The sequence below is a fragment of the Leptinotarsa decemlineata genome, unplaced genomic scaffold (genome assembly GCF_025532065.1).
Source record: "Leptinotarsa decemlineata unplaced genomic scaffold, Ldec_3_MD MMD2_tig00026361_RagTag_RagTag, whole genome shotgun sequence".
In the NCBI taxonomy this organism is placed as follows: Eukaryota; Metazoa; Arthropoda; class Insecta; order Coleoptera; family Chrysomelidae; genus Leptinotarsa; species Leptinotarsa decemlineata.
In genome coordinates, this window is record NW_027412704.1 from 4,178,748 (window position 1) to 4,201,655 (window position 22,908).

Sequence of the window (22,908 nt, forward strand, 5' to 3'; positions counted from 1 at the left end):
AAATTAAAAGATATTGACAAATAATTATGATTATTTTTTTCTAAAAATGATTGGGTACCATTACTCTACCATTAATTTTTAATATAAAAACATACTATGCCCGAAAAAACACCATCACTCACTACGTAGTAAGTACCACACTGTATCCTGTATCAACAAACCTCAAACGCACCGCTCACGAACGAATAACGAAGAAACCATCAACCCGAAATAATAAATGCTATACGTTGATACGTTGCAATGGAGCCAAGCATCCGACCGCTTTAAAAAACACAAGCTCCGCGCGACCGATCCAGCCAGCGACATACGTCCCGATTTGTAATTTTAGTTGCAGAAATTATAGCGTTAGAGGAGGCTAGCCTCCAGTTGGTCTTCGTTAGTGTACGACTGCGTTTGTTTTTGATTTAATTATTCAGACGGGATGCCGTGAATACACAATTTATGTTTGCATTTATGCAAATATTACGTATTTTGCTTTAAATAGGTGCGGTACCCCAAAAAATGCACGAGCCGTCACTGGGTTGACATCATTATTATAGAGTAGAGCGTCGAAAATCCGAACGTCGAAAATCCGAACGCCTTTTGAATACAGTTGAACTTGCATAAACCAAAAAACTATTAGATTTGTCATTCTTACATAAATTCAAATTATGTACCTTCATTCATTTGGCCAAAAATAAGCTCCAACATTCAAATTTGACTTTCAAAATCAATGGTGACCAACACAACCATTTGACAAGATATTCAGGCAATCTGAAATTAATGAAAATGAAAACAAATATTGGGCAAAATTCGATTTATTATGAAGGTATCAAATTTTATAATGAACTATCGAATGCTTTAAAAAGATATTCATTGTTTATATAGATATATTATCTCATGAGTACATTCACGTTCTTGTTGATAATAATGTATATGTTTGTGTATATGAATGTATATTTATATTTTTTTCAAGTTTCAGTTCTAATTTATCATTTCATTGTGTGTACTTAGTTATGTTATAGTTAGTTTTTTTTTTAATTATTGTTTTTTTCCCTGCTATAAACATTGTATGTTTCTTGGGAAAATCAATTGTTATTGTTATATCAAAATAATACATAAGCATAAGTTTCATAATTGTATGCACTCTACATAACATATTTCTTCAAGAAACCAACGTAACGTAACGTACATAATATACGTAAGGATAAAAAACTATTGTTTGTATTTTTTGTACTGTATTCAAGAACTGTATTTTATTTATTTTTTGTATGTCTTTGGCATGATATGTATGCTTAATTATGAACCTAAGAGAGATTTCTAGGTTATGTTAGAAAATCCGAACAAATCAGTACTCCGAACTGCCTACAGTCCTAAAATAATTAGGAACCAAATATATAACTCTTGCCTCTCATGTGAGATCTACGATTTTGTAGGTACATGTGGCAGATATTACAGCTTTCTGCCCTGCATTAGTTGGATTAGTTGTTGTTTTTTACGTCGAGTATCTGTCACAAGTACCTACAAAATCGTAGGTATCGCATGAGAGGCAAGAGTTTGGTATTTTTTACCAGAACTTGGGCATATCATATGCACCTCTACATGCCGAAGTATCATTCCAGGTGTACATCCGTTCGTCTTGACTTTATCACGACGTTTCGGCACTATCGCACACTTTGTGCGCGTTGTCGACCGTGCGCGTTGTCGCAACAAATACAGCCTATGGAAACTTATAAATAAACAAGTATCAACAAGGACAATTTCAGTTTCAAGTATTGATATTACTTCATGGAGATGCCTCTCTAGCTTTTTTCATGTAGCCACAATATTATTGAGTTGAGTGTACACAAACCGAACCACCTGATATAAGATCAGATTTTGACAATATATATCCGACTCAATCGTCTTACTGTTTCAACATTTGATTGGTTCTAGTCTTATCTTGTTATTGTTTATGTTTAGAAACGTTTATTCACATTGATTTGCTCCCTGTCAAGTTTTTCAAATTTTAATTTTTTTCGTGGTTTTTGGGCTAATAGGCATGACGAGAGTATAAAAAAATTGCCGATATAATAGTTTAAGGGAAAATTCATATTAAAAAAAAATTAAAACACTACTTTAGTTTAATTTGAAAAATTCAAATTATTAAGGTTTTCAATAAAATAAGACTTTGATATACCGCAGTCGGCCATTTTGACTTAAACACCAATCACAGCGCTTGATGTCACCCTTAGGTAAACTCCGTTGGCAATATTTTCATTCACTGTGTACTGATTATGCATTTGGATTGATTTTATATTATTTTACATGTGATTTATCGACTCCACTCCACTATAACAATGGAACCAAGCGTGGTTAAGACAAATAACACAAATTTGCCCTGGATTGATGTATTAATGTTGCTCATGAGGAATGAAATAATGCATTCAACATTTAAAGGGATTCGTTTCTATTTCACCATTTGGCAACGTCGGTTATAGCTAATAAAGGACAATGAATCTACTTGTGATATACTGTTTGGAACCTTTGGTGTAGTAATTATTATTACCGGAGTTTTTTCCCAACACCAAATCGTTATTTTTACACCTCGACACGTGTTTCGATCACCAAGTGATCATCTTCAAGAGGAAGATAAAACTAATAACTACTCGAAACTAAAGCTACTTATACTAATCAGGTACATCATACAGGTAGGTAATTTTACAATTGGCCTTTCTATTATTTACAATATGTCCTTATGTATGTTTGAATGTTACAGCTATATATAGAACAATTTTCAGCTATATAAAATTAGTTTCACAATATTGCCTATCTAAATATATTTACAATGTGTCTTTTTGTAGTAATCAGTGAACCCAACAATATTATTTCAACAAGCTGTATAGTATTCTATTTGGTATTGGTCCGTTATCGTTATTCATAATATTACGTTTACTTATTTCCACACTCTCATAGGCATCTAGTTGCCTGTTGTTATTAACTTGTCTAACTAATCTTAAAGAACTGAAGTCTATGGAATGGTTTTGTTGCAAAATATGATGGGCGGCTGCTGATTTTTCAGGTCATCCATATTTTAAGTGTGCTATGTGTTCCTTATATCTCACTTTAATAGATCTTTTTGTCTGTCCAATTGTAAAATTACCTACCTGTATGATGTACCTGATTAGTATAAGTAGCTTTAGTTTCGGGTAGTTATTAGTTTTATCTTCCTCTTGAAGATGATCACTTGGTGATCGAAACACGTGTCGAGGTGTGAAAATAACGATTTGGTGTTGGGAAAAAACTCCGGTAATATTGACAATGAATCTGTTACCTGTATGAGACAAACAAAGATGACATATTTCAGAGGCGTGCTGTTTTGTTTACTTATGTTCCGAGTTCCGAGACATTCTGTGACATATGACATTTTGTGCACCAAACCTATCTTCCTCTATATAAATAAATAACAAAACAACTGTTGTTTATGTGGCTTGTGTAGGTGGTATTGAACTATATATTTTGCCTTAATTTGACACTATTGACATGATTCTTCTTCTTTTAGCATACTACTAACCTGAACTCCGATCTAGCATTCTAGGCGCTGTTACTGTTGAGTTCTATTTAAAATAAGAATCACTTTGTATTTGTTTTGACATGTGAAAAAATAGTTGAATGACAGTTTTTGTGAACAAGAAGAATAAAAAACCGCATTTGAAGAAAAAGGAAAAGTTTGCGTTTTATTTATAGTAGTATATTCAGAAACGATAAACATTGTGCCGGTCTTCGAGCGGATATACTAATAGTGCACATTTCTAGGTAAATGTAAACAGTTACCAATATGTGAATTAGAAACAAATCGTTTTAAAAATTAAAACCCAACATTTGAAATATCAATTTGAATACTTTTCGAAGTGAATTTGAGAAACTCATGAATTGAACTCAACTTTATTTTGTTCAAACTTGCATTCGCTGTAATAACCCAAATTGAGGAACATTCTCCATTGATAATAAGAATGACAGCCAAGACCAAAACAAACATGACCTCTATAAATTATTTATTCCATATCCTCAATATTTCAACTATTACACGTCAAACAAACGCTTTAAGTTAAAGACCTATCAATATATGATAACATACTCAAATCAAAGCGGTCTTCACAGAAATTCATGTCTACGTCGTTCAGGTTTCGCCGTGCGAGCTTCAACCACTTGTCTTGTATTATTTTCTTGTTTGAAACATGTACAAAGACTTTTTTGGGTGTTCTTATTGCGATACTACGGTATTGAACACCACTCATTTGGAATTCATTTTTATCACACGAATTCATTTAATTTACTTCCTTCGCTATGCAAAGAAACAATGACATGTTTACCTAAGCGTGACGTCAGAGCCGACGCCATGACACCTGCGAGCTGTTTTCGCGTACTATTCAAAAACATATTACGAAAATGGCTTTAAACTTCGTTAAACTTAGGTTCATTACATAAATGAAGTTTATTTCGTAAATAATAAATGTTTAAGGTTTTAACACTATAATTTTCGACTTCAATCTCAAAGTTTTGACCGAAACTTCGAATTACGACTTTGAACTCGAAATTACGATGTTAAACTCGACATTTCGACTTTAAACTCGACATTTTGACTTTAAACTCGACATTTTGACTTTAAACTCGACATTTCGACTTTAAACTCGACATTTTGACTTTAAACTCGACATTTCGACTTTAAACTCGACATTTCGACTTTAAACTCGACATTTCGACTTTAAACTTGACATTACGATTTTGAACTCAAAATTACCACTTCAACCTCTAAATTACGACTTCAACCTTTAAATTACGACTTCAACCTCTAAATTACGACTTTAATTAAACTAGAAATTACGACTTTAAACTCGAAATTATGACTTCCAACTCGAAATTTTAAACTCAAAATTACGACATTAAACTAAAAATTTCGACTTTGAACTCAAAGTTTCTATTTAATATCGAAAATGTTAGTTTTAACTCGAACTTTCTACTTTAATCTCAAAGTTTAGACTAAAAACTCGAAATTACGACTTTAAAATCGAAACTACACCTTTAAACTCGAAACTACGTTTTCAAACGTGAAACTACGTCTTTAATCTCTAAGTTATAACTTTAAACTCGAAATTACGATTATATATACTCGGAATTACGACTTTAAACTAGAATTTTCGTCTTCAATCTCAAAGTTTTGACCGAAACTTCGAAATTACGACTTTAAACTCGACATTACGATTTTGAACTCGAAATTACGACTTCAACCTATAAATTACTAGAAAAAACGACTTTTAACTAGACATTACGACTTTAAACTTGAAATTTCGACTTGAGTCTCAAAGTTTCGACCGAAAACTCGCAATGACGACTTTAAACCTGAAATTTCGACTTTAAACTTGAAATCACGACTTTAAACTTGAAATTACGGCTTTAAACTCGAAATTACGATTTCAAACTCGAAATTATGACGTTCAACTCAAAATCACGACTTTAAACTCGAAATTTCTACTTTGATCTCAAAGTTTCTAGAAAATACTCGAAATTACGACTTTAAACTCGAAAATGCTACTTTAACTCGAAATTTCTACTTTAATCTCTAAGTTTTGACTAAAAACTCGAAATTACGACTTTAAAATCTAAATTACACCTTTAAACTCGAAACTACGTCTTCAAACGTGAAACTACGTCTTCAAATTCTAAGTGATGACTTTAAACTCGAAATTACGATTATATACTCGGAATTACGACTTTAAACTAGAATTTTCGACTTCAATCTCAAAGTTTTGGCGGAAACTTCGAAATTACGACTTTAAACTCGACATTACGATTTTGAACTCAAAATTATGACTTCAACCTCTAAATTACGACTTTGAACTTGAAATTTCGACTTCAGTCCCAAAGTTTCGACCGAAAACTCGAAATGACTACTTTAAACTTGAAATTTCGACTTAGTCTTATTGACTGACATGATTTTGTTTTTAAGGTTTTAAAAACTATAATGTGCTTAATGCACCATGTAAACAACCCCACGATTTCACCGACCCATATCCTGAATTTTACAGTTGTCTACAAAGTTACTGCATAATGTGAACTTTGAATTAATAGATCATCAGTCAGATGGTGGATTCGGACAAAATGAAGGGCACCTATGACAGATTAACAACAGACCTACTCGACTGGATAAGAATCAAAATCGTGGAGCTGGAAGACAGGAATTTCCCAAACTCTCTAGAAGGTATCCAAAGCCTTCTTCTTTCATTCGGCTACTACCGCACTCAAGAAAAGCCGCCCAAGTACAAAGAAAGAAGCGAAATCGAAGCCTTGTTTTTCAACATAAACACCCAACTGAAGGAGCTGAGGCAACCGGCGTTCAACCCAGCTGACGGCAAACTAGTCCAGGATATCGAGAGGTCCTGGAACACCTTGGAGAAAGCCGAACACCGAAGAGAAGTGGCCTTGCGAGAGGAACTGTTGAGGCAGCAACGACTAGAGCAGTTGATGTATAAATTCGAACGTAAAAGTATCTTGCGAGAAGGGTATCTGAAGGAAATGATCCAAGTTTTGTCAGATCCTCGTTACGGATCGAACTTGACTCAAGTCGATGCGACTGTCAAAAAGCACGAAGCCATAAGCGCAGACATCTTGGCCAGAGAGGAACGTATCCACGACTTGACTCAAATGGCGAAAGAGTTGATTAGGGAAAACTATCGCAATTCGGAGAGAGTGACCACGAGAGAAGCAGAAATCACTCAGCAGTGGGAGGAACTGAAGAAGTTATTGGAGAAACACAAGCTCAACCTGAACAGAATGGGCAATGTCATGTCGATTCTCAGGGAAATAGATACGACTTTGAACAGCATCGAGCAGTTGAACATCGACATGTCATCTTCTGATACGGGAATTCACTTGATGGCTGTGGAGGAGTTACTGCATAAGCACGCTCTGCAAGAACTGCAGGTCACTGCCTTGGGAGACACGGAGAGGAGGTTGAAGAGGGTAGGGGAGCAACTAGCTGCCCAAAATCCAAAGGAAAAAGATATACTGATCAAGAAACTTGACGAACTCACAGCAGCTTATGATCAATTGAAGGTAAGAGAAATAAATTATAAATGGTGTTAGTAACGATTTTAAAATTCATTTCTGGTTATTTGTTTCGGTGTTATCTTGATGGGCCATCTATTACTCCGGAAATAAACCTGTTGGTTTATCATTCCATAAGATGATTGTCCGACCAATGATTATGTATGGAGTAATTGCCTAGTTGTTGACTATAGAAACCACACAGATGAAGCTCTCAACAGACAGGTTTGCCTGGCTATGTAAATACTTCTAGGTCTAGCTCCTCTCTGGAGAGGGAGATAGACCTAGGGAAGTAGTCCATCTAGCCTCCCTATGGAGAAGGAGGCAGTATTTTGGCAATAACCTTCGACTCAGTGCCTCCTGCAGTCAGCTCGGACCTGCCTTGTGCAGTCCTACTCCCGAGTGGAGTGGATTGTTTTTTCTGGGAGCCGGAAATACCAAGAGCAGATAAATGTTGGCCCACAGATGGATTGAAACACCTTCAAGTTCATTCTATTTCATTGATTTTAATTTCCCAGTAACTGATGTTAAACTCCTATTTAGGATTCGACGATGAAAAGAAAGGCAGCTCTCGAAGAAGCCAGAAACTTCTACCAGTTTCTCCAGGACCAAGAAGACGAGGAAGCCTGGTTGATTGAAAAACAAAGGATATGTCAAGCCGGCATAACGGCCAAGGACCTGAGAGGTGTTTTGTCGCTACAGCAAAAGCACAAGGGTCTCATGGACGAAATCAAGACGAGAAAGAACATGTTCGATCAACTGGGAGCCACCAGCAAGCAACTGATTTCGGAAAAACATCCTAGATCTGCCGAAATCCAACAGCACATCGACAGGAACAAGAACAACTGGGACATATTGGAAAAACTGGCGACGGAGAGAGCAAAGCAACTTCAAGATGCGGCGGAAGCTTATCAGTTCTACGCGGACGCTAACGAGGCTGATTCCTGGCTGAACGAAAAGACTTCGCTTGTAGCTTCCAACGACTATGGAACTGACGAACCCAGCGCACAAGCTTTGCTGCAGAGACACAAAGATTTGGAGGGTGAAATAAACGCTTATCAAGGCGATATTCACAGTTTGAACACACAAGCCGAGAGACTTATAGCTTCTGGAATATCGCATTTGGATTTGAACACGGAACCAGAAGTGGCGGAAGCTGTAGAGGATGTTCAATATGAATACAGGTAAATTGTATTATCTTGTATCATTTAGATATTGATTGATTCATTTATTTTTTGGATATTGTAATTTCAGGATGTTACCAACTGAAGTATGGGTGGAAGAACCAGTTGAAAAGACGGAATACAAAATCGTCCAAGAGGAGAGGAAGGTTCCCCAGGTGAAAGCTCTGTACCCTTTCAACGACCACGGCTTGAACATGGTGAAAGGCGAGGTCATGTTCTTGTTGAACAAGAGCAACCCGGACTGGTGGTGCGTTCGTAAAGCAGACGGTACTGACGGATTCGCCCCCGCCAACTATGTCGTTGAAATAGAACCGAGAATCATTCTCATGAACCTGAGAAAACCAGAAGTCATCAAAACCGTTCAGAAAGTCAAGAAAACCAAGATGGTCAGGACGAAGGTCCCCATTAAAGTTCTCAGGCAACCTTCTAGACCAGTCAAGAGGAAAATCGATGACAGTGACAGCATACCAAAGAGACAGAAGAAAATCAATGACACTTACGACCAGCTCCAAGATCTGGCAGCGAAAAGGCGTGCCTTGCTAGAAGATGCCGTGAAGTTGTTTACGTTTTACAAGGAATGCGATGACTTTGAGAAATGGATCAAGGACAAGGAGAAGATTCTTTCTGTCGATGATCCAAATGACAGCGTAGAACAGGCGAAGAGGAAATATGAGGTAAGTTAACAAATCACTGATTATTTCAGTATACAGAGTGAATCAGTGATTCATCCTGCTTTTCAACTAAGTTGAGAACTCCCAACATACGGGGGATCCAATAATCGTTGGGTTTATACAGAGTGATTTGGAAGTTATGCTTTTCGGTTGATAGTGAGAAGCAGAGGTGATACACCATGGTTTCCTTTGTTGACTTGATCACCTCGCTTTCGGTTGAATGAGTCGCTCATCAAAAACTTCCCAAGATTTCATAGCTTTGATTCCAAGCTAGAACCGTCCAGAACCTTGTCTGGGAAGTACTGGATCCTCACATGGATACATCCAACCCCAATTTGGAGTGTTCATAAGACATTTCCAGATCACAGTGACATGTATCCAAGGCAACCCAAGGAAATTTGTCAAGCAGTCATCATGAGGTTGCCAGATTTGTCATTCCACTCTCTGAAACTGGATTTTTCCCTTCTTCATTTTGATTTTTCTTTCAAAGGAACAAATACAAATGACTCTCTTTTTCCTTCTGCTTGTGTTTATACAGTCCACTTTTTTCTTTCACTCTGATTCCCGAGAGGACTTAGGTGTTAATCTGCATTGAGTATTCAAAGGGGGGTACAACAAGAGATGAAAAATTGTAAAAAAAAAGGATTCCATCACATAGTCGTTTATCAAGCCTGCCGATCAAGGGTGTGGAGCGAATAGGTGGTAGAAAGATAGATGGAGCCGGGCACCAGCTTGCAGAGTACCGGCTAGGTTAGGATGGGTTAGGTCAAAATTAACTGGGTTCATCGACCCTCCACCAGAAGTCCTTAAATCTTCTTGCCATCCAGGTGTTCAATGTTTGTTTGGCAAAATCTAAAACGATGCCAATGATAGCTTCTGGTCCGATGAAGCTGCTTACAGCACCCTCCTTTGCAAGGGAGTCAGCAGCTCCATTGCCATTGCCATCAATTTGTTGAGTTTTCCTATTGAGGAGAGTCGTTTTTGGCAATTTGCTACCAATTTAGACGTTGTTCGGTCAGCGCCACGAGCTTCTAACCCCGCTCGACTGTCCGAGAAAATTTTTATTGACTTGTGTATGAGGTTGGGTCACATAGCTCCCTAGGAAGGTTAATATCTTGTTCTGGGTCTGCAACTGAAACCACCTTCACCAGAGTATGAAGGTGTTTTTAATCCATCTGTGAATCAACAACTATCTTGCTCTGAATATTTCCTTCTCCTGGAGGATCCAGTACTCTCTACTTCTGTTTCGAAAGCTAGAACCCGCAATTTTGAATTTCGTTTCAGAAATTCGTCACTGACCTATCAGCTAGTAACAAAAGGATGGAAGGACTTGACGCCGACGTGAAAGAATTCGAAAAACAAAAGAACTCCCAGATCGACAAAGTGAAAGCTCGCCACAGACAAGTACAGGCCGCTTGGCAGAAACTGAACCGACTGAAAGCGCAGAAAGAAAAGAGCTTGGAAGGAGCTAGCAGCGTCGAACTGTTCTACAAAGCGTGCGACGAGGCCAAAGACTGGATGCTCGAAAAAACGATGCAGCTCGACTCCGCAGTTCTGGGACACGACCTCAAAACCGTCGAAGCGTTGAAAAGGAAGCACGAAAATCTCGAGAGAGAACTTCTACCGGTCGAAGAGAAGGTCCACAAAGTCAACTTGTTGGGAGACGCGGTACAAAAAACTTATCCCAACGAACGAATGAACGTCATCCACAAACAAAAAGAAATCGACGATATTTGGCAGAAAGTAAAAGAGAAATCGTTGGATAGGAGGGCGAGGTTGGAGAACGCTGTAGGCCAGCAAATTTTCACGAACAGCGCCAAACATTTGCTGGGGTGGGTGGCTGATGTTAAGAAACAGTTGAACGCCGACAATGTGGTCAGAGACGTGCAGACAGCCGAGGCACTGCTCAAGAATCAAGAGGATCTCCTCCGAGATATCGAAGCTAAGGAAGATGAGTAAGAAAAATTTTTTTTGGAATGTTGTGTTGTACCGCCATAATTTTTTTTAAATTCTAGATTCAGACAGGTTGTAGATTTGGGAAGCAAACTCCTCAGGACTAACCCTGAGTTGGTGGATGTGAAAGACACAGTTGAAAGGTTACTGGCAGAACAGGCGGCTATAGCTAGAGGTTCGAAGGAGAAAGAGCTGTGGCTTCAGCAGTGCTTGGAGTTGCAGCTGTTCAACAAAGAAGCGGATAATATTGATGCCGTAACTTCGGCACATCTGGCGTTTCTGGAGTTTTCTGACCTTGGGGTGAGTTAGCTAGCTTTAAACTTATTTCAAGTTATAAGTTTCTCTAATAACAAACTTGACTCTTGAATTTTCGAAGAGAGGTTTTGAAACGCTTCGAAATAGGTGGCGCTAGTGTGGCATAGTTTAAATTATGTATTTGTTACACAAAAATAAATACATAAATGTCAACAAACACAATAAAAACATGCAATGCAATTTGTATCGAAGGAGGGCAAATGTTCATCTACAGTTGTTGATGGCTTTGGAAGTTTATTATTATTAGTTGGTATTTCTGCACAAAATTTGACATAACTGCATACAGTTTTTTTATTAACAAATTCCAGAACTCTCTTGACGAGGTTGAGGCTTTGCATAAGCAGCACAGAGCTTTCGCTAACACTTTATCTGCTCAGGAAGATCGTTTGAATGCTTTCAGCAAAAAGGCAGACGAGTTGATTGCCAAACAGCATTACGACAGCCAAGGGTAATGACTTTGTCTTTTCTCCGATTTCACATAAAACTCCTTGCTCCTACATTTTTGCAGGATCGACGACAGGCGCAATCACGTTTTACAAAGGCGACAAGCCGTCAGGGACGCCTGTCAACAAAGAGCTAACGCCCTCGACGCGTCCAAGAACTACCAAGAATTTCGCGCAGAAGTTCACGATCTGCGCGTTTGGATGGCGGAGAAACTGAAAACAGCTTCCGACGAAAGTTACCGGGACCTTTCCAATCTCGAGAGGAAACTACAGAAGCACGAAGCTTTCGAAAGGGAGCTCAGGGCAAACGAAGGACAACTCAGGACTATCAACAAGCTCGGGATGGCCCTCATCGCGCAGGAGAGCTACAACAAAGATGATGTAGCTAAAACGTTGCAAGAATTGAATAACGAATGGCAGCATCTGGTTGGTATTTCGTTGGAAAAGGGGAGAAGGCTACGTCAGGCCGTTGCCCAACACGGCTATAATAATTCCATTGAAGATGTCAAGACTAAGCTGAATGAAATTGATGAGAATTTGAAGAGCAAGAATGTCGGTACCGACTTGAGGTGAGTATCTTTCAGTGGAGATATTCAGGTCTTCGGTGAACTTGAAAAAAGATAAGAAAGAACTAGTTGAGAAAAAGAGTTTGAATGAAAACTGTTAGTATGTTAGACACACGGGCGTATAATGGTGTATCCAAGTTTCATCTACAGTAGTTAATCGGCGCTAAAACTCGGATACATTGCGCCTAAACCCAGTTTAGGCGCAATAAATTCGAGTTGGAAATGTTCATTCAAACACTGTTTTTATCCAACGTGAGCAAACGCGGCACCCAATGCGCGGATAGCTTTCTCATGCCTAAATGTCAATTTAATATGTGACAAACACGTTCATGTGAAATGTTAATAACCTCTGCTATCTCGCTTCGATTCAGCAGTTGTCAAGCACCATTTAGTGAACCTTGGCGATATTTTCATCCGTATTCGCAGTTTTTTAACGTCCTGAACGTTCATCGTCAGTGGAGCTTTCACGGACTCGTTTAAATTGAGCTGCCCAAAATTTCACGGTGGTAAATGATGGTGCAGAGTCCTCATACACGGAATCCAGCTCATCTTTGATTTGCGTAGGCGTATTGCCTTTCGCCGCGTCCACGTGCCTAATCATGTCGTGACTCGCGACTTACTTTGTGATTCACTTTGTTAATTACATAAATATTAGGTACCTATTGTGATAATATTCAAAAGAAGAATCTACACCTACTCAAATGAACACCCCACTTATTTTAAGTATTTTTAAGGTGCAATTAATATTTTTTCTTAAATAAGGGGTTGTTATGTTGATTATCAATAAGTAAAAATGTCGAAGACTGCGTGAAGTCGTGATTTCAAGATAAAAAAATGAAGACTGATTGATTATAATAACGTTTTCTTTATTTTTCCCTCAAAACATAATCCTTGTAAGGTAATTTCTCAAGGGCGAAAGGTTGAAAATTTTCATTCCTGGGTACAGAGATCCATTACATATTTTCCGATAGTTATATGTAGATAAAGTCACTATTTTGGTAAATAATTCTGATATTTACCGAATATCTTTATGAATTTGCAGTGATACTTGATAATGATATGTGCGTTGGTGAAGGTGAAAATCTTGTGCTACAAAACGTATATTGCAGGTTTCTGAATTACAAAAATTGCTTGTGAAACAGCATAATTTCCCCAAAATTCGGTACTTCTGTTATGGGACCATGCCCAGTTCTTCCGCTGCCCAATTGAATGGCAACGAAATTATCAGTGAAAATTGAACAATTTTTGAAATTTAGTTTGGCTATGAGAGTGCTGGCACCCATATTTTTCTTTATATTTTCCCAATGTGTAACGAGTCTAACATCAATTCGATTATCCAAAATTTCCAAATGGTGTGAGTGTAATATACTTTCTTTTAATATTAAAAAAACAAATCTAATTACTTTCAAATGTACGCTTAATGATATCAATATTGGAGTAAGTAGCATTGAAAGTAAGGGATATACTAAATACTTAGGACTATTTATTGATGGTAAGCTAAAATTTGATGAACATATTTTAGCATTAAGGAAAAACATATCATCTGGGTGTTTTGCTGTTAAATTGGTAGCCAAGGAATTAGATTTGCAATCGGCAAAATTGATTTATTATTCTTTAATCGAATCCCGCTTGCGCTACGGCATTGCATTCTGGGGAAGCTGCAGTAGTTATCTCTTTAATAGTATTCTGGTTTTACAGAAACGTGCTATACGATATATGTCCAAAGCTAATTATCGCGACTCTTGCAAACCTTTATTCAAACAATTCGGAATTCTAACAGTAATGGCTTTATTCATTTTTGAAACTGTCACATTAATAAAGAAACATATTGACAGATTTGGGTCACCCCAAGTTCATTACAATACTAGACAAGGCAATAATATTAAACTTCCGAGACCGACTTCCACTTTATTTAAAGATTCATTCATTTACAATGGATGCAAAATATTCAATCATTTACCTGATGAAGTTAAAGACATTATACCTCTTAAGCAGTTCAGAAAAGCTGTAAAAAATATTTTGGTTGTTAGACCGTATTACCACCTTGAGGAATATTTCAGTGACACGCTATCATAGTTGTACTATTCATACTCCATAATTCTTAGTAATAATTCATTTTTAAATATTCGTAAAGCGATATTGTGGTTTAGGTATATGATTCATAATTTCACACATTGTTATCCAGATTGATATACGTGTATATGTATGTATGTATGTGTATATGTGTGTGTATATATATATGTGTGTATATATATATATGTGTATATATATATATATATATATATATGTGTATATATATATGTATATATTCTCTCTTTTAAAAATTGACTCAGGCTTAGAACTTTAGTGTGTTTCTAATGTATGTACTATGCATGTGTGTGTCTGTTGGTGTGTGTGTACACACACCTTGTACTGATTTTAATATTTAATATGTATTATTTTGTACTATTTTTAAGCTTTGTAACCATGATTTATCATGTATACAATAAAGCATATTCTCTCTCTCTCTCTCTATCTACATTCTCCATTGTCTTTCCATATACCGCATTATTCATTAGTTTATAGAAATCTTTAACAGATTTGTTGTTAGACCTATTACGCATTTCAGTATTAAGATCTATATAGGGTTTCATCCAGCATGATTGTTTGAATTTCAATACTCTATGTGTATTCATTACAATCAATCCATTTTTGACAGCTTGCTGTAGATTCCTATAATGAACAATATATTTTCTTTTATCATTCAAATTTGGAATTAATTTGGGAATTTTCGATTGTGTACGAGGTGGTATTATTTTTTCGACTAAAAATGGAAGATCAGAATGTTTATCATGCAACTCTTGTGGATAATGAATGTCCACTTCAAACACATACCCATACGGACTATCAGTACTCACATCCATCACATCAAGATTAAGAATTTCATTTGGTGTTAACCATGTAAATTCACTTGTTGGTATATGTTTCCTCTGTACCAGGGTCCTCAAATCCTAGTCCTGAATGACTTCAGGTCGACATCTTCGGGGCTCATCTTTGCGGCTAAAATCTCCAGAACGGACTTTCGCAAAGCAACGTCGAATAGTGCATCCATTAACACTGTCATTGCCAAATTCTTGGTTGATTTTTCAGGCTGTTTCGGCAGTGCTTTGGTTCAATTTGAATTCGTAGTTCATTCAGAAGAATATCGTGCTTCACTCTTCGTCTCTCTTTTCTTCATTAATATTATTGACATGTCAAAGATGACTTTTTTAGTTAATCATTAATTCATTGATTTTTTGTTCAAGATCCTGTCGGGATTTGATAAAACAACACGACTCCCTCGAGAACGACTTGGCATTCAGTGCCAATCGTGTTGACGATCTTGTCAGTCAGAGCCAGAACTTGAGCGACGAAGGCCACTTCGATTCTGACCGCATAAAGGAAAACGCTTTGGCTAGCCAAAAAGTATTGAAAGATCTGTATAAACCAGCTCAGGAAAGAAGGGCAGCTTTAGAGGAAGCGTTGAAGTTTTTCAAATTCAATTTTGAATTGGATGCTGAAATGCAGTGGATAAAGGAGCATCTAGCATTAGCTTCTTCAGAAGAACTAGGTCAAAATCTCCACCAAGCCCAAAACCTTCACAAGAAACACAAGAAGTTAGAAGCTGAAATTTCTGGCCATCGACCAGTCATTGATAAAACTTTGGAGACTGGGCAAGATCTGATCAACATCAATCATCCTGAAGGAGCAAAGGTGAGAGCTGTAACTCTATTGAATAGTTAGAACGAACTATTTTCGGGTATTTCTTATAGATTTCGGACCTGTGCAGTACTCTACAGAATGCTTGGGAAGAACTCGAAGACAAGGCTAACCAACGAGCTCAGAAACTGGACCTGTCTCTGAAAGCTCAACAGTATTTCTTCGATGTGAACGAAATCGAGTCTTGGTTGAACGAAAAAGCTGCAATTCTGTCCAGTTCTGATTATGGCAGAGACAGAGACTCTGCCACAAAACTGTTGACTAAACACAAGGTGAGAATAATTTATTTAAAAATAGTTGTTTCAAGAAGGGTTCATCTTCAAGTTTCTGCCTGAAAGTTACTCCTTTATGGCATTGAAAAAACGCTAATTGTAACGCCCGTTTCAGGCTTTAGAACTGGAACTAGATACCTACAACAATATAGCTTCGGAAATGGGGCATATCGCGCAAGCAATGATCAAATCCGGGCATCCTGACTCCAAAGCTATCGGCGAACGACAGTCCAGCTTGGAACATCTGGTGAGGTCGCTCCAAAGAAAGGCAGCCCTCAGACAGCATAGACTGATGGAGTCTCTATTCCGACATGAATATTTTGCTGAATCCGAAGAACTTGAAACTTGGATAGCCGAAAACCTCCAGCAGGCTTCTTCCGAAGATTATGGGCAGGACTACGAACATTTAATAGTAAGTGTATGAGCGACATTCCGAGCGAATTACTAACTATTATTTTTCAGCAATTGAAAGCCAAGTTCGACGATTTGAAGCACAGAATTGAAACGGGGTCCGAGAGATACAGGCAGTTGGACGATTTGGCACAGAAATTGATAGCGAACAACAGTTCTTATACTTCTGACATCCAGAAAAAACAGCTGAAACTGGAGTGAGTAGTTGAAATCATTCTTTTTTCCAATGTTTTTAGCGTAGTCGAGGGGGGAATATATTGCATGTTGCATGACACGAAATTAAATGAGAAACTCTTGAAATTCGAATATTCATTAAAATTTTCAGCCTCATGATTATTTCGGATTTGGTGAGTAGCTACGGACATAGTTGCAAAAGTTAAAGTGACTTTATAAACATACAATTACATATACAGTGCATTTCTTTAATGTCCCCCCCCTTTAATTTTTTGAACAGGTCAACTCAAAAAATTGAAATTTGGGATAATGAAATTAATGTGATTAAGAAACTATTTGATACTACTTTTCCCGGTCGTTGGATTGGCCGTCGAGGTCCTACAGAATGGCTAGCCCGCTCGCCAGATTTGACACCTTTGGAATTTTAATAATAATAATAATACTTTTATTGCAAAACGATCATCACAGGACAGAGCAAACGTCAGGTACAGGTTTAAAAAAGCAAGTTAAAATGTATTTACAATGTCTATAAATCGGGGGGGATGAAAATATTTAAATATTGAGGTACAGTACAAATCTTAAAATGTCAAAACAGTATTCTAATACAAAGACAAGAATTTAAGTATACAGCTGAATTTAAAAATCTGAGAAGCACAATTGAAAGAGTATCTAGAACTAATACACATTATTATATCCAACAAATAAAAGAACAATAGCGTTTCTGCTTCGAATAACTTATGACAGAACTCCCGAAAAAATAATTCCAACCAAACAGGTATCACTCTTTGTTCTTTAACTATCACAGTCTTGGAAATAACATCACATTTTCCACTATACTAACTGGTGTTGGAACTAACTTTCAGATCTGAACTTTCTTCTGAGGCTTCCCTAGAAGTGCAAGAGAAGCACAAAATAGTAAGGTAATCAAATTTTTTACTAATATCCTACTAACGGTCTATTTGAAATTGTATCTTTATCCCGTGCCTCGACGTTGTTAATTTCAATTTATACAGGCAAGCGTGGGAGAATCTACACAACCAGATGAACATGAGAGAGCAACGTCTTGACGCAGCCGGAGAGATCCACAGATTCCACAGAGACATCGAGGACGCTTTGCAGAGAATTCAAGAAAAGAAAGCCGCCCTGGGTACCGACTTGGGGCGCGACCTGAACTCCGCCATGGCGCTATCTCGAAAACACGAGGTCTTCGAGAACGAGCTCGTCTTTTTGGAGGCTCACTTACAAGTGCTCGTAGAGGAGGCTTCCAGATTGCAGAAAGTTTACCCGAGTAACAGGACAGTCATACAGAACAAGCAACAGCTAGTTGTCGAAGCTTGGAACGGCCTGAAGGAAATAGCGGACTTGAGGCGAGATCAACTGCAGGCCAGCGTCGACTTACAGAAGTTCTTGACGCAAGTGAGGGATTTGATGAATTGGGCCACCAGTTTGAGGTTGAGGATGAGCGCAGAAGAGACCGTTAGAAGTGCCGCTAGAGCGCAGATTTTGAGGAACGAGCACGAGGCTCTCAAGGGGGAGATCGAAGCTAGGGAGGCGAGTTTTCAGGATGTGGCTGAGAATTTGGCTGCAATGGAACAAACTGGTAAGTAGTTTTGCTTAGTAGCTCATGAGTAGTGAATATATTCCTAGCCAAGCAGGCTTCATGGGCTCCAATCATCTGAAATATTAATTCCACCAAAAACAGAGTCGGATTCAAGCACCTGGCTAATCTTCATTATACTCTGCCCTTTCAGGCAAAGACTTATTATTCTGTCTATAGAACGTATTTCTTTCCATCCTCTACTGCTGAAATTTGATGCCTCCCGAAGTTCCCTGGTGAGACGACATCCTAATTTATCGTTTTTTTGCTGATTTAAGGTCTTGCCCATTCTATGAATATCGATTTGGTTCTCATAAAAGTTCATTCTTTGCAAAACTCAAATCCACGTTGTTTAGAGTACATTGGTCCTGTATACGTCTCTAGTAATTCCAATCAATATTCTTCAATGAGTTCTTTATATTTTGACTATTAAAATTAGTTGCTTTGTCGACATGGTGGATTTTAAGAAATAGTTAAAGCCTTTGCAAGTCACGTAGTTTCATTGAACTGAAACTATTCCCACTTGGTGAATTGAGCATGAATGTAACTGATACTTTCAGACTCATTCACCAAACAAGTTTATTGTTACTATTTCAGGCCATTACTCAGCTCCTGAAGCAGTTGAGAGATACAAAAACCTCATGCAAGAAAGAGACAAACTGCACAACACTTGGCAACTGAAAAAAATCCACTTGGACCAGTTGTGCGACTTGCACATATTCTTGAGGGAAGCCAAGCTCATAGAAGATGCCACCAACGCTCAAGAAGCTACTTTAGCCAACGTGGATATCGGAGAAACTGTTGATGAAGTCACAAACCAATTCAAGAAGCACGAAGCCTTCGAAAAAGTAATGAATCTCCAAGACAAAAACCTAGAAGCACTACAGTTATCTGGGACTAAATTATTGAACCAAAACCACTTCGACAGCGATCAAATATCTAAGAGATTAGCGGAGATACACGCTAAACGCAAACGAGTTCATCAGCTGTGCGCCCAAAAACGACAACTTCTTACCAACGGGTTGCTCTACGCGGAATTCAATAGAGACGTGAGCGAGGCCCAAATGTGGATCGACGAAAAACAAAAGAAACTCAATGCGGCCGCCAAGACAGGCGAGTTGACCAAGCTGGAAGACAAGATAAAGATGCTCCAGAAGCACCAAGCGTTCCAGGCAGAAGTCACAGCTAATGCTGGCAGGATAGAGGAAATCAAAACCAACGGAGAAACTCTCATCAGAAAGAACCATAAAGCGTCTCAAGACATAGCCGACCAGCTATTTGAGTTAGATAAGGCATGGAATCGACTGATTGGTGAAATGAATCTGAGAAGCAAGGGTCTCGAAGAAGCTCAGGGCATTCTCGAATTCAACAACCAGTTAGATAAAATAGAGACCTGGATCAGGGATAAGGAGGTCATGATACAAGCTGGCGACACTGGAAAGGACTACGAGCACTGTCAGATCTTGCAGCGAAAGTTGGACGACGTCGATAGCGACATGAAGATAGACGACAACAAAATCAAGGCTATAAGTGTTTTGGCAGACAAACTAGCGAGACAGGGACATACTGGCGTTCAAGAAAGGGGTGAAAACTTCAAGAAGAAGTGGTACTCTTTGCAGGGGGCTTTGAATAAATACCGAAGTGAGTTGGCGGCTGCCGCAGAACTTCATCTGTTCAATCGCGACATTGCTGATACGCTGGATCGAATACAGGAAAAATGTACCGCGATGGAGTCTGAGGATGTTGGTAAAGACCTGGCAGCCGTCGAAGCCCTCCAAAGGAAGCACGAAGCAACCGAGATGGAAATATCAGCGATAGAGAACAAGATCGTTCAAGTACATCAAAAAGACGCGCTGATGCTTAGCGAAAAACACCCTCATAACATCAAACAACTGGAAGCTGCACTGGGATGTTTGGAGGAACAATCGAATAGGCTATCAGCAGCCAAGGATAAGAGAAAACAGTTGTTGAAAACCGCTTATATTCAGGAGAGGTTTTTGGCGGATGTCAAGGAGTTGGAGCAGTGGGTTCACGATACCATCAAACGCATGGATTCTCAGGATAAACCAAACACCATTGCAGAGGCTGAGGCTCAGCTCGAACTGCAAAACGAACTGAGGGCCGAAATCAACGGACGAGACGAGTCTTTCAATACTCTGATACAGTACGGAAAGAACTGCCCTTTAAAAAACAATCCTAAAATCATTGAGAATGTTAAAAAACTCGAGGATCTGCAAGAGCTCATCCACAATGCTTGTGAGGAGCACAAAGACAGACTGTCTCATGAATATGACATCCAGGACTTTAAGGAGCAAGTAAATCACCTGAACAGCTGGCTGGCAACCAAGGAAGCTTTCTTGAACAACGATGACGTCGGAGACACCCCCAGAGCGGTCGAAGCTCTGCTCCGTAAGCATCACAACTTTGAGGTTATGCTCGACAAGCAACTGGAGAAAGTGGACGAGTTGGAGAAAGTCGCCAGCAGAATCATGGCTGATCCTAACAAAAATAGTGAAGAGGTCTCCAACAAACTAGCAGCTGTGTTCAAGAGGAAGGACAAACTTCTCATGAAATCCGAGGAGCGGAAAGATACTCTAGAGAAATCCAAAGCCCTGCAGGAGTTTTTGAGAAACGTGAACGATGTGGAGAACTGGCTGAATCTGAAACTGCAAATTGCGGCAGATGAGTGTTACAGGGAGCCGAGTAATCTACAGAACAAAATACAGAAGCACGCAACTTTCGAGGCTGAGGTTATAGCCAGCGGCGAGAGGATTCAGAACGTCGTTGAAGAAGGAAAGGAGCTCATAGCCGCGGATCATTATGCTGCTACGGAGATCGGCATCAGGCTCGACGAGTTAGAGAACGACTGGAAGCATCTTTTGGAACTGTCCACACTCAAACGTGACAGGCTCAGTGAAGCATACCAAGCGCTTCTGTTCAACCGCTCCCTGGAAGAGTTTGAAGCGTGGCTGAATGAAGTAGAAGCACAAGTAAATAACACGGATACCATAAAAGATCTAGCAACTGCAAACAACTTACTCAAGCGTCATGCCATCTTGGAAAAGGACGTTCAGCAACACACCGAGAATTGCGAAAACATCAACGAAGCTACAGAACAGTTCATCAAAGGGGGTCATTTCATGGCGAACGAAATCGAAGAGAAGGCGCAAAAGGCGATCACTAGGTTCCATCAGCTCAAAGGCCCCTTGCAAACTAGGAGAGACCTGCTTGAGTCTTCCCTGATGCTGCATCAGTTTTCCAGAGATATCGACGACGAGGTTCAGTGGCTCTTAGACAGAGAACCGCTTGCTGCGTCTCGCGACCTCGGTAACAATTTGACGGCCGTACAGAGTTTGCAGAAGAAGCATCAAGCTTTGGAAGCCGAACTTGCGTCGAGGGAGCCTATAGTTGAGGCTCTGTTTGTTCGGGCAGATCAATTGATGAGATCGGGACGAGCGTCTGGACCTGTTATAAGCGATCAGGCTACTCAGCTTAACCAAATGTTTATGCAAGTGAAGGATTTGGCCAGTATTAGGAGGTTAAGACTTCAGGATTCTCTGGAAGTACAAATGGTGAGTTTTGAATATTGTCAATAATGATTTTTTTGAAATGATGACTGCTTATGGGAGGGTAAACCGCTTCGTTATATAACGCGTAACGACGCCGGTCTGTCTGGCTTCCTTTCCTCCGCTAGCCGTATTTCGGACAGACGCTTCTCTCTCCTCGCTTCGCATGGTTTAGTGTTCAGTGTGCAATCGACATATACTGTTACACAAAGTAATCAATAAAGGATTTTACTAATAAATAACGCTTCCTCACATCATCAGATTAATTAACATACAATTTATGAAATAACCTAAGCTTGTCTTAAGTTAAACAATGCCAGTATTAAATAGTTCAATAGTTTAAGTTATCACTTCTGTCGGGCGTCCCGAGACGCACACTTTTTTTTTTATATTCTAAGATATCTTCATTCGGATAAGAAATATTGAAGTTTTTAAAAGAAATTAGGAGTTTTCAAAAATCCCTTTCAAATAAGAATGATTTCAAGAAATTACTTCACCAAAATGAATTGGAATATGTATACATGTAAGTGCCGAATCTTATCTTGATAAATCCTTCTTAAATTTTTGAATTATGGCACAAATGATATATTTTTGGGAAATGGTAGCCATGAGTTACAGAATCGCAGTAATCATGCCTACTTTTATTAGAGATATGCAGATGTAGTAGGGGTTGGTGTTGAAATTGCTTTTTTATACAGTTCTATCAAGAAGTGTCAGAAGCAGAGGCATGGATCAGCGAAAAACGCCCTTTCCTTGCGAGCAAAGAAGTAGGGAAAGATGAAGATACAGCGCAATCTTTGCAGCGCAAATTAGAAGCCTTATCTATGGAAGTCAAAACATTTCAACCGACTATCCAGAAGCTTTCCAAAATGGCCGACAGCCTTATAGAAAGGGATCATTTCGACTCTGAAAACATAGCAGCAGCTAAGGTAAGACGTTGTCTTTGTTCAAGTTGA

General features: G+C 38.8%; 1 protein-coding gene across 4 annotated transcripts in view; it reads left to right on the forward strand.

Annotated features, from left to right (window-relative positions):
• Positions 1-22,908, forward strand: part of kst (spectrin beta chain, non-erythrocytic 5 kst) — a 71,067-nt gene that overhangs the window by 40,314 nt on the left and 7,845 nt on the right. For 3 of the 4 annotated variants that reach the window (XM_023162406.2, XM_023162391.2, XM_023162414.2), the window contains exons 5-19: positions 6,088-7,071; positions 7,606-8,246; positions 8,317-8,920; positions 10,202-10,872; positions 10,933-11,170; positions 11,494-11,633; positions 11,694-12,197; positions 15,479-15,926; positions 15,986-16,204; positions 16,320-16,616; positions 16,667-16,812; positions 17,653-17,709; positions 17,803-18,389; positions 18,984-21,958; positions 22,651-22,881. In XM_023162406.2, coding sequence (XP_023018174.2) covers positions 6,088-7,071; positions 7,606-8,246; positions 8,317-8,920; positions 10,202-10,872; positions 10,933-11,170; positions 11,494-11,633; positions 11,694-12,197; positions 15,479-15,926; positions 15,986-16,204; positions 16,320-16,616; positions 16,667-16,812; positions 17,653-17,709; positions 17,803-18,389; positions 18,984-21,958; positions 22,651-22,881 — 8,742 coding nt within the window. The remainder of the gene's footprint in view (positions 1-6,087; positions 7,072-7,605; positions 8,247-8,316; positions 8,921-10,201; positions 10,873-10,932; positions 11,171-11,493; positions 11,634-11,693; positions 12,198-15,478; positions 15,927-15,985; positions 16,205-16,319; positions 16,617-16,666; positions 16,813-17,652; positions 17,710-17,802; positions 18,390-18,983; positions 21,959-22,650; positions 22,882-22,908) is intronic. The other variant, XM_023162399.2, reaches the window with a different exon arrangement.